At 45.9% G+C, this 17,190-nt stretch overlaps 1 protein-coding gene across 2 annotated transcripts in view; it reads right to left on the bottom strand.

Annotated features, from left to right (window-relative positions):
- ETV6 (ETS variant transcription factor 6) overlaps nt 1-17,190 on the bottom strand; it is a 257,241-nt gene that overhangs the window by 40,951 nt on the left and 199,100 nt on the right. For both annotated transcript variants that reach the window (XM_043561574.1, XM_043561573.1), the window contains exon 3: nt 13,494-13,658. In XM_043561574.1, the coding sequence (XP_043417509.1) occupies nt 13,494-13,658 (165 nt within the window). The remainder of the gene's footprint in view (nt 1-13,493; nt 13,659-17,190) is intronic.

Genomic DNA, 17,190 nt, shown 5'->3' with positions numbered 1-17,190 from the left:
CCCCAAAAACCTGTCATGGTCTTGTCCCACCTCTTTGGCTTAGATTCAAGTTCAAAAATGCAGGTGGGTGCTCAAAACCCCTTAGGGGTGGGTGATGAATCTTTAAAATACCACAGGCTTCTGACTGTCCCCCTACGCCCTTCCAAATACAGATATGCAGGCAGTCAACAATTGCACCAGACAATGGGCTTTTGTCTCTAATTTTAGCCATTTTTAACAGATACTTTAATGAACCACTTGATTTAACTGCATATTTTGGGCTATTGCTGAATTATTTTTTTCTTTTAAACTCTGTCTGAACCCAAGAAACGCTCCATATTAGTTTCTTTCTTTCTGCAAACCCTTTGTACCAAATAAAGTTCAAGATCGCTGTGTTCTAAGGGACTCCTGAGGTGCCTTTGTGTCTTTGCTTTGATTCTGTTCCTTCCTCTACCTTTGAGTGTTGGTTGTCATTAACATTATTACTTAGTGACACTATTTACTATTACGATGAAATAAAGCACAAGCCTTTAAAGAGCTGAAGACAAGCATGTCACTTGGGAATTTCCTTTTGATGACATGGGTGAGAAGATGCAGAGGTGTCGTGAGCCAGACTTTTACAAATGTTCCGTGTCAGGTAGAACCGTGGTGCACACGACTGTGTTCTCTGAGCTCAGGAGGCCTGGAGCCCATCTAATCTGAACCTAGTAGTCATGGTAATGTCGTCTCTGATGCGATGAGAATATAGAGCCTGAAATACGGTCCTATTTTAATGATTCATATTTTAATCGCGTACAAAAATAAGTCCCTAATCAACACTTTGTTTCTTCGGGTTTACTGTAATGTCTTCCTGAACTTTTCTTAATTTACACGGCCTCACACCCGCTGGGTTTTATCCTGTGGGTTTCAGCAATGCTTTATTTCGGTAGTACGCAGAAGAGAAAACGAACACACTGAAAAATGTGTTCCTGATGATTACTATTACTAAAAAAAATGGTCAGTAATTAGTGTATCCATTTTGGAAGAGGAGGCCAGGAAATATAAATTTAGTGTCTGTGAGGGTGTTCAACTTTGTTCGTTCAGAGAGGCGGGCTGATGTGGCGGGGAAGGCACGGACGTGCAGATGCGGCCGCCTGGGCCTGCGTCCCAGCCCCTCTGCACCAGGTGACCTTGAGCAAGTCCCTGAACTTCCCTGTGAGATGCAAAGAGCATCTGCCTTGGAAGTCTGCTGGGAGGGTTCGAGGAGGGAGCAGGTGAGGTACGTGTGTTCATGCTGGCCCCTCCTCGGGAGTGCCTCCCCGGGCTGCAGATGTCCTGCTGTGAGAAGGTTAAAGACTCTTCTGCTGGGAGGTGGTCAAAGCCAGGGCAGGTCACTTCTTTTTGTGTTTCCACTTCTCTATGTACATATAGAAAGTGAGGCAATAAAGCAGAATGGGGAAGAGTCTATGCTCTGGAGTCAGACTGGTGCCTTGGGCATGCTCTTCACTCTCTCTAGTTCTCAGTTTCCTGGTCTTTAAAATGGTCACGTTTGGGGCGCCTGGGTGGCGCAGTCGGTTAAGCGTCCGACTTCAGCCAGGTCACGATCTCGCGGTCCGTGGGTTCGAGCCCCGCGTCGGGCTCTGGGCTGATGGCTCAGAGCCTGGAGCCTGTTTCTGATTCTGTGTCTCCCTCTCTCTCTGCCCCTCCCCTGTTCATGCTCTGTCTCTCTCTGTCCCAAAAATAAATAAACGTTGAAAAAATAAATAAATAAAATAAAATGGTCACGTTAATAACTGCCTCGTAGAATCAGTGTGAGGACTGGATGAGGCGATCCCTGTGAAAAGCACATCACGGCGACCAGCAAATAGTAATAACTCAGCAAACACTAGCTGGTTTTGTGACCACCACTGTCCTCACCACCATCGTTGTCATTATTGATATTATTAAAGTGGCACAGGGCAGACCTGTGGACCCTTGAGGCAGTCTCACGGGGAGAACAAAGAAGGGGTGTGTGGGTCATGGTCATTGTTATGTTCTCCCTCCAGAAAAGAACAAGGTTAAGGGAGGCCATTCACCCATATTGGCTTCTCCAACACCTCCCCCTGGCCCGGTGGGCAGCCCCACGGAAGGACTGGCAGGTTCTCTGCCCTAGACCTGCCCAGCCTTCTGTGCTGGCTCTCTTCTGTCTCTCATCCCACAGCTGGCAAAGGGAGCCAGGCAGAGAAGGTTCCTATCTGTGCAAAAGAAAGCAGGGGAGGGGTGAATCGAGTGGAACTCTGCCAGTTCCTTACCTAAACCATAAGCCCGTTATGAGAACCAGTAACGTAACATTTGTAAGTGCCACCTGGGACGGCTGACTAATGGGTGCGAAAATTTAACTCTAAGACCATAGAGTACGGCCATAGATGGATCAGTCCATTCACAGCCATGTTTCCTCAGCAACCAGGGGCTCAGTCGGGGAATGTGGCTGGCTTAGCACAAATGCATCACTACTACGGGGGAAAAACCAACTTACTGTGCATGCCCTGTGTATGCGTGGTTGGCAGTAACAGCGTGTGCCCGATAACAGCTTGCAATCTTAGAAAGGATTCTAGAGGTTACTTCGATCGACTCAAACTTGTGTTCAGTAGAAGTCCCCTGCCTCCCCTTCCCCTGCCAAGAAGTAGCTTTGGCTGAGCACTTCCAGTGATGGGCAGCTGGCCACTTAACATAAGCAAACCATTTTTGGACAGCTCGAGTTGATAGGAAGTTCTTCTGTTAAGTTGGAACCTGGCCTCCCCTGCAATCTTGTGGACCTCGGTTCCTAGTTTTGGCTCTGGAACAACACAGAACATGTGTCTCGTCTACAACAGCTTTCCAAATAAATAAAGGCGGCCTCCCATCCTATCCCATCTCCCCTGCCTCCTATTCCCTTCGACACCCAGCCTGTTCTCTTGCTACACTCTTAAAATATTCACATACACAGAAGATCATATCTAAAAAGTAATACTAACAAAAAGATCTCTGGATTAAAAAAAAAGACATTTAAAAATAAGTTATACTTGGGGCGCCTGGGTGGCTCCGTCAGTTAAGCGTCCGACTTTGGCTCAGGTCATGATCTCACAGTTTATGGGTTCGAGCCCCATGTTGGGCTCTGGGCTGACAGCCCAGATCCTGGAGCTTGCTTCAAATTCTGTGTCTCCCTCTCTCTCTGCCCACCCCCCCCCCATTTTGTCTCTCTGTCTCTTAAAAATAAATAAACATTAAAAATTAAAAAAAAAATATATGTTATATTTATTTGCCTGCTGAAAATAAAGAGCATGAGCCATAGCACTGCATATTTAACTTAGCTAATGACCACTGGCTTGAATTCAAAAGCACCTGTCAAAAAATTCTTGGCCCATTTAATTCGTGATAAATCTCTGTCTCCCCAGAAAAGAAATACCCGGTACCGACTGTAAAAGGTGCTGTTATCGTACTAAACAATGGAACCAAGGCTATTGTTTAAGGGGCAGTAGCTCTGGTTGGTTTCTCTATGTATCTTCGTGCGTACATACATAGTTCATGGACGCACATGTATGTGCAAAGTAGAGTTGCCAAGAAGCTAGTTGAGCTTCAAGGCTTTCACCTGCATAGGCTCCCGGGAGGAGCCCTAGACCTACTTGTGTCCCCCAGATTATAAGCTTCAGGCCCCATAAGACCTAGATGTACTCCTGGGTACACGCACACATGTGACGCGTGTTGTAGTTGCATGCACACACACACACAGCGCATATGCGCACACACGTATACAGCACAGAAACCCACACGCTACACATACATATAATTTTGCACCGGTGGTCTTGATGGTGAAAAGCCAGGCATCTACTTTGAGAATAAATTCTTTTTTAGTATTTAGTGTTTATAGTATTTATAAATAGTATTTATTTATACAGGATTAGTATAAGGTATGCAGTATGCAGTATATATACAGTAATAGTATTTATAAATACAATTTATACTAAATTGTATTTAGTACAGTACAAATTTTATATGTAATTTGTTTCAAACGGGTAAGTAGAGAGAGTAAACAAACCTGCTACAAGTTGCCTTCTCAACGTAACTCGTGTCTGAAGGCTGAGAACATACAAATGCTATTTGGGGGGCTAAAGTCATCTATGTTTCCTTCCTATTAGAGGGAAGAGCTTGGGCTCTGGATCAAAGAAGTCCCAAGTTCAAACCCTGGTTCCACTACTTGTCAGCTGCATGCCCCCGGGCAAATATCTTTTCTCAGTGAGGCTTAACTCATGGCTTATTTAACCTTCTTTTGTCTCAAGTGAGAACAATGCCACAGACTTGGCTGGGCTGCTAGGAAGACAGGTGAGATGATGTGGACAGGCAGCAGCCCTGTGTCTGCAATAATGTGGGCCCAAGAGGTGGCACCCCTTGTGATTGTGAGAATTAGTAACACACATGTCTCAAAAAATCTGGAAACTATTTGCTTTGCTTCAACAGTTGTGTATTTAAAGTGCATATACAGGGGCGCCTGGGTGGCGCAGTCGGTTAAGCGTCCGACTTCAGCCAGGTCACGATCTCGCGGTCCGTGAGTTCGAGCCCTGCGTCAGGCTCTGGGCTGATGGCTCAGAGCCTGGAGCCTGTTTCCGATTCTGTGTCTCCCTCTCTCTCTCTGCCCCTCCCCTGTTCATGCTCTGTCTCTCTCTGTCCCAAAAATAAAATAAACGTTGAAAAAAAAATTTAAAGTGCATATACAATGCATGAAGTCACATTTGTGTGTATCGAGTATGTTTTTTTTCCAGTTGACATCACGTCACATAGACATTTCTAATTCAGTCTCTCTCTCTAGTTCACAGTTGTATCTTCAGCCTCTTTCTATGGGATTCTTCCTTTAGCATTTGAGCAGTGTCAGGTTTTCCTGTTTTCTACACACACACACACACACACACACACACACACACAAGCACACGCACACACCCCTCGTCCTCATCTTCCCCTCCAACTACTGCTGTTTTTCTGGTTGCATCACAGCCAAGCTTGTCTGAGGGACTGACCAGCTCTGCTGTCGCCATGACTCTCCCCTTCGACTGCTGACCTCGTCAGGGGAGGATGTTCGGTACCTGGGGACTCTGACCTTCAGCAACATTCAGCAGCAGCACTCACTACTTGCCTCCTTCTAGAACATTCCATGGCTTCAGACGTTCCCCTCCTGGATTTTTTTCCTACCTCTCTGCGCTTCCTCCTTCAACCCTGCACTATTAAGGCTCCCCAGGCTCACACGAGTCTTTCTCCCCAGTAATCTCATCTCCTCCCATGGCCTCAAATCAGCCTGTCTATGCTAAATCTACTCCAGCCAGGAATTTCTTCTCAACTCCAGAACCTTCCGCCATCTCCTAGATACTTCCTCTTGCGTGACATACGGACACCACACACTTAATGTGTCCAGGGTAAGTCTTTACCACCCACATGGTGTTTCCTAGTCCAGCGAATGCCCAGTTGATCAGGCCAGAAACCTGGGAGTCATGCTTAATTAACTCCTCTCCTTCTCTCATCCAGCATCAGTCACCAAGACTTTCAGACTCTACCTTCTAAATAGCCCTGGCATCATCCCCTGCTAGTTCTGTCCTATTTCAAGTTACCACCTTTGCTCCTGGATGCCAGCCAAGCCAACCGCCCCACATCCATTCCTCACACTTTGTACCTTTGCACTCGCCCCAGTCTCTGCTTAAAATGCAGAATGGCTTCTACCTGTCTTTAAAACAACCTTTAGAACCACGAACATGATCTGCAAGGCCCTATAATCTACTGAAGAAATAATAAGTGACTCAATGAATAGTCGTAGAGTCACAGTACATTCCTTTATATTTACATTCTCCAAGTTTATGTAGCAAGTCCCATACTGTGGGTGGCTTGGGCATTTCCAGTTTTTATACTTATAAACAGGATTGCTAAGGGTATCTTTTCTTTCCCCCCACTGGACTGCATCCTTGGGATATTTTCTTTCTTTTCTTTTCTTTTTTTTTTTTTTTTTGAGAAGAGAGAAAGAGAGAGAGAGAGAGCGTGAGTAGGGAAAGGGCAGAGAGAGAGAGACAGAGAGGGAGACGCAGAATCCGAAGCAGGCTCCGGGCTCTGAGCTGTCAGCACAGAGCCCAACACAGGGCTCAAACTCAAAACCGTGAGATCATGACCCAAGTCGAAGTCTGATGACGCCCAACTGACTAAGGAGCCCCTGGGATATTTTCTGAAAATAGTATCATCAGTAAAAGGGTTTTGATCACTCTTTTTCCCCCCCACTTTTTATTTAAATCCAAGTCAGTTAACATATAGTATAATAACGATTTCAGGAATAGAACTTGGTGATTCATCACTTACATTATAACATCCAGTGCTCATCCCAAAAAGTACCCTCCTTAATGCCCATCACCCTTTTAGCCCATCCCCCCCCCACCCAATACCCCATCAGTAACCCTCAGTTTGTTCTCTGTATTTAAGAGTCTTTGGGGGCACCTGGGTGGCTCAGTCAGTTAAGAGTCCGACTTTGGCTCAGGTCATGATCTTGTGGTTCATGAGTCTGAGCCCAGCATAGGGCTCTGTGCTGACAGCTCAGAGCCTGGAGCCTGCTTCAGATTCTGTCTCCCTCACTCTCTGCCCCTCCCCTGCTCATGATCTGTCTCTCTCAAAAATAAAAATAAACATTAAAAAAAAGTCTCTTATGGTTTGCCTCCCTCTCTGTTTTTATCTTATTTTTTTCTTCCCTTCTCTTATGTTCATCTGTTTTGTTTCTTAAATTCCACAGATGAGTGAAATCATATGATATTTGTCTTCCTCTGACTGACTTATTTTGAGTTTTGGTCACTCTTAAAGTTCTTAGACACTACTTGTTCTCCGGAAGGCTGGGACCCTCGCACGGTGTCACCTACTGTGCTACCCACAGCCCATCCCCCCGGGGCTTTGCATCACTTAACTTCTCAAGTTCGGTAGATTTAAAGCAGAATTTTAACATTCTTAAAATGTGCACTTTTCAGGGGATGATTTACTATGTACATATCCTCATGTGAAGATTATCTGAAGTAACACATTCTTAAATTTGCAAACTGTTCTCTTTTCTCTTTCTCTTCTGTTTTTATTCAGAGATTTTGGTTTCCTTTTGACCAATTCTTAAAACACAAAGGGGGCAAGGCTGGGAGGGATGCTTTTCAGATTTGTCATCAAATTCTCTCTGCTGGGTCCTCTCGGCCTCCGGTAGATGTTCAGGATGAAGTCCACGGCCTCAGTTCATTCAGTCTCGGTGTGTGTTCAGCAGTGAGAACGCCAAGGCCGGTACTGGCCTCTTGAGGTCCCACTGGAGGCCACGATAGGCCCCTCCCATCAGGGCACCGCTTTGCTTTTGAACTCTGTTCGACCTTCTTTTCTGAAAATTCCATCCAACCCATTTTTGTAGGCTGATTAAAGTACAGGCCTTTGTATTTAGTACAGAGTGATTTCTGTAACCATAACCATAACCATAACCATAAGCTAGTCTTTTACTTAGGAACCAATATTTGAGAGTTAGCTTGGTATCTGTGTCTCAAGACACAGAGATCCTGAGAAAAAGGGTGCAGGTTGTGGGAAAACGTGAACACTGCATTTAAGGCAAGAATAAATCAGTTAGAAAAGAGATATAGGGAGACAACTGCCTTTAGCGGATGCAGAACACAGAGGGGTATTACAGATAAACCAAAAACTAAGCGTGTGAGAAAATACGAATACCACAAAACGAGTAGGTGCTTTGTTACAGGACGTGTGGTCTGTTTTACAGGTGATAATGCCATGCTGTCTGGCACAGGGATCGGTCATCACTACCACTTTACAAATGGGACAAGGGAAGAGCTAAGAAATTAAAAGACTTTTCTGTAACTGGCTTCTTAACCATTTCTCTGATGTGTAGATGCTTTTCTTTCCCCTGCTCTGTTCACAGACACAAGGAGTATAGCCAACTCTCGGTGTCTCAGTCAAGGGTCACGCTTCCTGCAACTCCCACACTTCGGGACCATAACTCCCCTCCGTGACCAATACCCTCAGTTTCTGCAACTTGATTCCAAAATAGCCAGCTGACCCAACCATTCAACCCGGCAAATGCACCTACGGTTGCTTAACAGAAATGAATAAGCAAGTCGGTCCGAGGAGGAACGTTATGAAGATACAGATCAGTATTTTTCGTTTAACCTTGAAAGGGAATTTTACTATATTTGGAGGTCACAAGTGAAGCGTATTTCCCCAAACAAAGGTTCTGGTGCGTTGGAGAGGGAAGAAATAATTTGCCACATCACATTCCGGTACACTGGAAGACTAATTTGCTTTGTAAATCCACCATACGTTTTTTTGCTGAATTGAACTGAAGGAGCTTTGAAAAGATGCTTATTTTCCATTTTTTAGCATCAGTAGAGAGTCTAACATGAATTGAACTGAAAATATCTTGTGGCTTTCGTGGCTGTTGTTCTTATAAATAATGTGTACATAAATCTATTCCATCTTGATGTCTAACGGTGGATACCTCTAAAAGAGTTAATATCAATGTTAACTTCTCCGTTCCTTATTCTCAAGTCTCAAAGAGGTCAAATGGTCAAATATCCCTCTGAATTTAAATCATCCCAGACCATTTAAGGCAGTTACTATCTAGTAGCTCAAAGAGTAGGTAAAATTATCCCGTACAGGTAAAATTTTTATAAAGTTAAGATTCCTCTGCATTTTTTCCTTAGCTTTGCAAATGTTATAAATTCACATCTTGTGTCCCCTAACTGGGAGAATATTCCAAAGAAAATATCCCATGCATCTTCAGCCTTACAAGCTTCTGTTTGGAGATAATATGTTATTTAAAGCACATTCTAAATGTCCCCTGCTTTATTCTAGAGGTTGAGCATGGAGAACTCTTGTCCTGGAAATGGACAAGACAGGCGTAGTTTGTGAAACTGGTCAAAGAATGTAGAGTTCAGAGAGGCTACCATATTTTGACCTACGATATATTAGTATTTCAGGTCATTAAAATTCATTGGACACTGTTCCCTCCTCTCTACATTTGAAATGGGTTGTGTTGGGGAATGTTATGTCCATATACAGACAGCATAATTCTGGGTGAGGCCAGGCAGGAAATAAGGTTGGGAGGAAGCTATAAACATCCAATTCACGGTGACGGGGCAACCAGATACTTTTGCTTATTCCAGTGGCTCCATGACTAGTGAGAAGCTGCTGCTGTTTCATCTGAGGCAGCAAAAAACATTCAAAGAAAGACAGAAAAAAACTGACCGAAGTATAAGTTTTACAAGACATATAGGTTGAAGGGGATCAAAGTATTTATTCATTGCCTGTAGGGTAGGAGGTTGTACTATGTCATAGAAGCTTAATATTGTTTCCTGGTTGAGGTTGGGCCTAACTGTTAAGAGTTGAAGGGGGCTTTGGATGCATATGGTAGAAATCCCATTTTATGGATGAGGAAAATAGGGGCCAAAGAAGTACTGTGACCTGTGGATGAGCCACGTATAGAACGTGGGCCTCCAGACATCTACTATATCAAACGCTAAACCAGAAAGCCCACGTCAGAAGCAGCAGTGGCAAATGCTACACGGGAGCACTGACGAAGATTTTCTATTTACACCTTGTCCCTACCCGAGGAGAATCCGAGTAGGTAGATCATGCCTCACTACCCTGCTACGCGGCCACGCCACGCGAACGTCTCCTGAACTCTTTCGCAGCTCGTTTCCAAACCCTCTGACAATACCCCTCTTTTTGTGGTCAGTTTTCTTGCAGCCCCTCCTGGCAGGTATCACCTTGAAATTCTGTCCACGGCTTTCTGGTCGATGCCTTAATTAAATTACCTGCAGTATATATTTCTCTTTACCCCCAGCTCAACACAATAGGGGTAATGCTCACATCTACTATTCCCAGCTCTGGCCTGGCTCCGGTCTCAGATTTCCAGCAGCAGAACAGGACATATCTTTTTGGATACCGTGGCATTGCCGGGCCAAAATGAATCTTACTGCTTCCTGCAGATGAGCTCCTCTTCTTAGCTAACCATTCCGTGCCTGAAGTACTATTATTTTATTCTCATCGATCTAGTTCTGGAGTTCAATGTCTCCAATTAGGACTGTAGCTATAGCATCCTAACTGGTTTTCCTGTTTTTAGTGACCAAATGAGTCTACCCTATGCACTGACAGCCAAGGTCTGCTCCAAAGGGAGGGCTCCAATTCTATTATTCTCCTGATCAAAACTCGTCAGTGGTTTCCCACGCCCTGCCAAATAAAATCCGAGCTTCTTAACGCGGGCTTTAAGGGACTCATGTGTTGGGTCATCATTCGATCAATATTGAGTGCCAACTGGATGCTGCAGTAGGTCAGCTTAACAAGACACAACCCTTATCCAAATGAACTCCCTCCTCTAGTAGATGGATGCAGAACAGAAAGCAATCCTATAAAACATGGGTGTGTGTGTGTGTGTGTGTGTGTGTGTGTGAGAGAGAGGAGCCATCACAGAATTAGGGTATGCTCTGTGACATAAGAGGAACAGCACCTAGCCCAGACCGAGGTGGGAAGAGGTGGAGGAAAGGAAGGCAGGCAGGGCACAATCAGGGAAGCAGGGATGTGAAGCAGGGAAAGCTTTCCCGGAGAAGGTCAGCAGAACTTCTAATAGGAAAAGGCATTTGGCCAAGTGGGGAAGGGGTGATGAGTGACGATGAACACTGTTTCAGGCAGGATGGAATCCTGATGTCCATGGATGACGTCCCTGGAATCAGGATGTCTGAACCCCATCGGCACGTGAACTGGCCTACGGCCCCTCCTTAACACCTTTCCTTACCTCTACCTTAGGTTCCTCTCCAAGCTTTCAAAGTCCCAGCTCCATTACCATACCCTTGAGCTGCATCTGACAATCCAGCCAGAAATTGCCTCTGCGATGCCTGAACCTCCTTAGCCCGCACTTCTGTAACTCTAGCATGGAGTTGCTCAGAGAATACGCATGGAATGAATTTCTACTGCCACCTAACTGGGGTCTAAGCACCTCAGGCCCAGCGAGTGCACTGGCTTTATCCGGTCTCCTACCTCCCGCCTCTTCCATTCATCAGATGGGCTACTTCACGTCATCCAGATACATTAAGATAGTGCTGCCCCAGTTACCTGGAATGTTCTTCTCTCCCCACCTTCTCCGTTCTATCCATCCTTCGTGTTCCAAATCAACTCCCTTCCTTCTCTCCTAAGCCCCATCCTGCTCTGCCCTTTCCTTTCTCCAGCTTCCTTTTGCCTCTAGGTTCAATGCAATCCTATCCAGCAGGACAGTGGGAGCCTGTCGATATTCCACATGGCCCACTCTGGCAAAGACCTGACAAAATGGCAGGGGACTACTGGCAGGCTTTTGCCTATCTTGGCTTCCAGTTTTGAGGAGAGAGAACCCACTTTCTAAGTAAAGCGGAGAGAGATCTCTAGGGAGAAAAAGAAATCAGCAACGAAAAGGAGTACCTGAGATATGATGGTTGGGGGGGGGGGGGATTTACAGACTCAGGGAGTCTTAGCCCCGGCTAAGGGCTAAGTCAAATCCAGTCAAAGCATATCACTGTGTTTTCCCTCATTTGCCTGACACGAGTGGTTTTTTTGGAACACACTAAAGAGTTAAAAGTTCTTTTCCTCCAGAGAGGTAGCTTTGCTCCTTTGAGTATACCTTTGAGGTTCCACTGGAACAGAAAAGGTAAGTATTTTTGCATTAAAGGGGACTATTTAGGGGTGCCTAGGTGGCTCAGTCGATTGGGCATCCGGCCTCGGCTCCGGTCATGATCTCGTAGTCCGTGGGTTCAAGCCCTGCGTTGGGTTCTGTGCTGACAGCTCAGAGCCTGGAGCCTGCTTCGGATTCTGTGTCCCCCACCCGCCTCCCCACTCCTCCCCTGCTCACACTCTGTCTCTCTCTCTCTCAAAAATAAATAAATATTAAGAAAAAGGGGACTACTTAGTTTCCTTTTAGGCTAGCTTTATTTATTTATATAGTTGTTTTCGTTTTCTTACCCTGAGACCACAGAAAGAATCAATGATTTGAGACAAAACGTGTCAGGTATGGCTGGGTCCATTCCTTTATAAAACGTTAACAATGATCTGTTTTTCAGAGATATGAACTTTCGAGTTTCAATACCTTCTATACTTCTCAGGGAAACTTCCCTTTATCATTTCCTCATATAAACGGTTCGCAGCGATTGGGAAAAGCGGGGGAGATACTGTTCTATATCCTTACCGCACGCCCTGTGATGGGGATGTTTCCTCACGACAGCTAGTTTACTAACTTCTGGCAGGCCTCCAGGAGTAAATAAGGGTTAACTATGGAGTAAATAAGGGAACTATGCCAAGACCTGACACAGGATCTCTGCCCTTTGTCAAGACAAAGAGAGTCTCCACCAGACAAGGTATATCAAAGTTGGCCACAAAGAGGCTCGAGACAAGGAGCGCCTGTTGGTACCTGAAGAACTGGCCCCTCAAAAGGCATAAACCTGAGACCAAAGTTCCCCATTTCACATACGGGGTTCCCAAATAACTATCTCCTAAGTATCCATAAAGTTTAAGAAGTGAAATTAGAAAGTTCATTTGAAGTCTCACACCTATGTCAGAAATACATTTGGTAGGTACAAACGCTCTTTGCTGAATCAAATCTTCCCATGCGGTCTTCGGAGCCCTTATGTTGACAAAACTGCCCGGTTAGAGGAGCCTGGGAAATCTTCCACTTGCCTTTTTCAGGATTTCTATAAGCTACAGGATGCCATACTTCAAAAAATTCAGTACTCCTGGGGCACCAGGGTGGCTCAGTCGGTTAAGCGTCCGACTCTCGATTTCAAGCTCAGGTCACGATCTCACGGTTTGTGGGTTCGAGCCCCGCATCGGGCTCTGAGCGGACAGTGCAGAGCCCGCTTGAGATTCTCTCTCTCTGCCCCTCCCTTGCTTGCGCTCACGTGCACTCTCTCTCTGTTCCTCTCTCAAGATAAAGAAATAAGCTTAAAAAAAAAAAATCAGTACTTCCAAAGGAAATCACCCAAAGTCCTTTATTTCTACACTTGCCGTGGCTCCTAGGACCTCCACCTCTTCCCATCCTTATCTTCCGTTTCCCTCACGTCTTCTTCCCTTTCTACTCCATCTACCTGAGCAAGGGCTCACGCCCCTTCTTCCTGTGTCTTTGGTTTTAACTGAGCAGTTCACCACCTACACTCACTCTCAAGCACCACTTTCAAAAGTTTCCAGAATCAGGAGCAAGGCAGAGTCGAAGGGCCGGAATGCATTTTCTCCTTGATTTGGTGGCACAACTAGACCCCTTAAGCTCCTTAAGGACCCTGTGGGTCCTTCTCCTGACCTTCAAAGTTTCCCCTCGATCTGGAAATTCTTCCTCTTTTCCCCTCCAATGGACTTAGTCAGCAAAATCTTTCCTCTATGAAGCTAGGTCACGGTCTTTGTGCTCACGGTGACCTACCGTGGGGATTTCTTGGGCGTGATGGGTGGTGGCAAAGACCAAGCAATGACTAACAGATTTTCCAAGCCGAACACGTGTCAGGAGTCCAGACTCTCACCTGAATGAGGAGATCGATAGCGAAAGTCCTCTTTGGTCAGCAGCAGGAGCGCTTTGCCGTTCATTTCAAACGTGTTGCTGTCAATTGGCCTTAAAGAAAATTCGTTTTCAGCCCACTTGAGCCACTGGGCTACGTCATCCCTGCTCCAGTAAATTGGCTGCAAGCCTGTTGGAGAGAGAGCAAGGCAGAAAGAGAGAGAGAGAGAGAGAGGGAGGAAAAAAAAAAAGGTCTTGTCAGTTAGACAGTTGGAATAAAGGAAAAAGCTTTCTGAATGGTTAATAAAATGGAGTCTCCAGGTCTGAAGAGCTCTTATGTTCAACTCTGAATCCCAAGGCAAAGCTCAAGATTTGTAAGTGCCCAAGTGTGATATCGGATGAACTATTTATTCAGAGGCAACATGAGAAGAACGATCCTTTTTTAGTCTTTGATGGACCCTAGGCCTTGCTGGCCTGCCCTTACCTGCCCAGCTCCAGGGGCTGCCTTGATTCAGGTATGCCCCAAAGCTGAAGCTCCATGGTGGCCTGAAACACCCAAGGAACTCAGAGTCATGACAAATGTCAATGTGCTTCGGAGGGGACCTTAGAATCAGAGCTGATCTGATTGCCACCCAGTGTCCTTTTGTTTTTTTTTATTAAAAAAAATTTTTTTTTAACGTTTATTTATTTTTGAGACAGAGAGAGACAGAGCGTGAGCCGGGGAGGGGCAGAGAGAGAGGGAGACACAGAATCGGAAACAGGCTCCAGGCTCTGAGCTGCCAGCACAGAGCCCGACGCGGGGCTCGAACTCACGGACCGCGAGATCATGACCTGAGCCTAAGTTGGATGCTTAACCGACTGAGCCACCCAGGCGCCCCCTCAGTGTCCTTTTGAAGTGAGAACGTTCCAGAGTCGGGCCTGACCTTTGAGAGCTGCCAAATAATAAAGTATTCCCTGAAATTTCTTCCAGGAAGAGCAACTCACTCAGCCTCTGGAAAACTATCAGGCTAGCCTCTGGGAATGAGAGGGCAAAGCAAGGATAAAAGGTCTTTTGCCTTTTTATTCTACTTTTTGATGTTAGAACTTTCTGCCGGGGGTGGTATTGGACTCTGAGTGGGACCAGAAGTGGGCCAAAGGGAGGGCTGTAGCTTAGGTAGAGAGGAGAACTCAGGCTGGGCTTTTCTGGAAGTCTGACTGTGAATCTAGATTTTTATTTTATTTTGCTGTTGTGGGAAATCTTTGGTATATCATTCAAGTGGTTTAGAACAGTGGTGCTCCAAATGTGATCTGGGGACCCCTCAGGGCTCGCAAGCACTTTTCAGAGTGTCAATGAAGTCAAACCTCTTTTCCTAGCAATATTAAAAGGTTAGCTACCTTTTTCAGCCTCATTCATTCATGAGTAGACAGTGGGATTTTCTAGAAGCTACACAACGTGTGATATTGCAGCAGACGTGAGAATCCAGCCATCTTCTATGAAGCCAGACATTAGAGACTTGCAAAAATGTAAAACAATGCCACTTCTCTCGCTACTTTCTGGAAGATATATTCATAAATATATATTTATGCTAGCATAAGCTTAGCTTATTACTTTTCAGTAAGTTAAGTGTTTTTGAAATGCTCAGTTTTAGTTTCCAATATGGTAAATATAGACAGGATCCACATGAGCGAAGCTCTTTGGGGTCTTCAATAATTCTTAAAAACTGAAAGCAGTCCTGAGACCAAAAGGAGAACTGAGGGGTTGGAAGGAGCTACGTGCCCAACAGAGCTTCATTCTCCAAAACTGCACCGTGTGAATTAATGGTTCAAATACAATGGAGTCAGGGTTTGCCAAGAAGAGCTTCAGTGTCTCCAGGAAGTTACTTAAACTTCCTAAGGAGACTCCGTGAGTGTGCTCTAAAAGTGCCCTTCAGTTTGATCCTGGAAAGAGTCACCTTTTCATCCTTCAATCAAGCATAACAAAGAACTGTCTGGTCTACTGTTTCTCCTCCCTCGTGGACCAGGGAAGGAATAGCTCAGTTCCCTTGGAGAAGGTCCAGAGCCTCTGGGCATGACTATTGGCTCCGTCTTCCAGGTGGCTCCTTTGCAAAGTCTAGTTCTGAAGAATGGTAGCTGGCTTCCTTGAACTCTGGGGAAGTCCTTTCTCAAGCAGTCTCTCGTGTAGGACACGAAGAAAGAAGTACAGGCATTGGCAGAATTAGAGACGGGCGTCCAAGAGCTTTTTTTCCCTTGGGTTTTAAGTTTTACAATTTTACGTGGCAAAAGAAAGTGGCATCACGAAATCATAATGTGTAGTATGGGGCGCCTGGGTGGCTCAGTCGGTGAAGAGTCCAACTTCGGCCCAGGTCATGATCTCCCGGCTGGTGGGTTCGAGCCCCGCGTCGGGCTCTGTGCTGACAGCTCAGAGCCTGGAGCCTGCTTCCGATTCTGTGTCTCCCTCTCTTGCTCTGCCCCTCCCCTGTTCATGCTGTCTCTCTCTCAAGAATAAAATAAATAAATAAATAAATAAATAAATAAATAAATAATGTGTAGTATGCTACTGCTCTATGATCCTGAGAATAAAACACAGCCACTAAAGAATTTAAGGTTTTGTTTTTGGCTCTTAACTCTACCCAGAAGTAATGCCTATTAAAAACGGTCCTTGGATACAGAAGGTGCCCCCCCCCTCCCATCTTTCCAACGACCTTGACGAAACCCATATCTGGAATCACAGTGAGATGGCAGTGGGCGTGAGGACGGCTTAGCAAAATCTCAACTTTTGAACCGGTAAAAAAACCTTAATGTTTACTTCCTATCGTCAGCGGTGTCGCCTTCGAACAGAAACAGCACGGCGATCAGTCATCTGTTATTGGGAGTTTTTCCCCTTCCTCTCTTTCACAGGAGCAGCACGGGCACAGCCAGGCCCGGCGGGGGGCGGGGGGGGGGGTGCAAATATGGGGTTGCAGTCAAGCTTGGCCTAGGAAAGAGCCTGGCGGTAGATGGGCCACGGAGCAGAAGACACTCAGTCAGAAACAGGAAAAACGATGCGGTAGCTTATTAGAAGCGCGCGCGCCAAGGCAAATACAGAACCGAATCCCCCTGGGGAGGGGAAACGAGAGTGAAATGCTGAAGTGTCTGCAGAGGAGTCACTGAACCGGAGGGAGGTGGGGGGAATGGGGGTGGGGGGACACAAGTAGTAATTTGAGGTTCTTTATATTCTATGGAAGAAAATACTCATGAGTAATCTTTTCCCTAAATACAAGAGGAGTCACACACTCCAACCAGCCCTGCTGGCGAAAGGCAACAGTTTCTCTTTTCACTTCCCATTAATCTCTCCCACAGCCCCGGTCCCCCGAAGCAAGCACAGTCACCGCGGAAACCCCCTCGTGGGGAACCAGCATGAAGGCCCTGGGCTGTGTGCAAAAGGGACCCATCAGGTCACTGTCAGTCCAGGGAATACCAGGCGATCCTAGCAGTTTTACAAAAGTGACCCTGACAGATCCAGCTACCTGCTTGAGGCCCCCCGAGGAAACCGGTCAGAGTGTACGGACAAGGTAGACAGATAGACCAAGCTGGAAAGAGGCTTGATAAACTTCAGTGTTCAAAGTCAAGTCCTACTGCTATTTTAATTGTCTAGAATAACTGGGAAAAAAGAAGCCCCCTTTCCTCCAACAGCCCTACTAACAGCCCTACGGCCTGGGAGTTACAGTGTCTAAATGGAATAGAGCCTTGGACCCAGAGGCAAC

The sequence above is a fragment of the Prionailurus bengalensis genome, chromosome B4 (genome assembly GCF_016509475.1).
Source record: "Prionailurus bengalensis isolate Pbe53 chromosome B4, Fcat_Pben_1.1_paternal_pri, whole genome shotgun sequence".
Taxonomy (NCBI): domain Eukaryota; kingdom Metazoa; phylum Chordata; class Mammalia; order Carnivora; family Felidae; genus Prionailurus; species Prionailurus bengalensis.
This window is presented reverse-complemented; position numbering and strand designations above follow the sequence as displayed.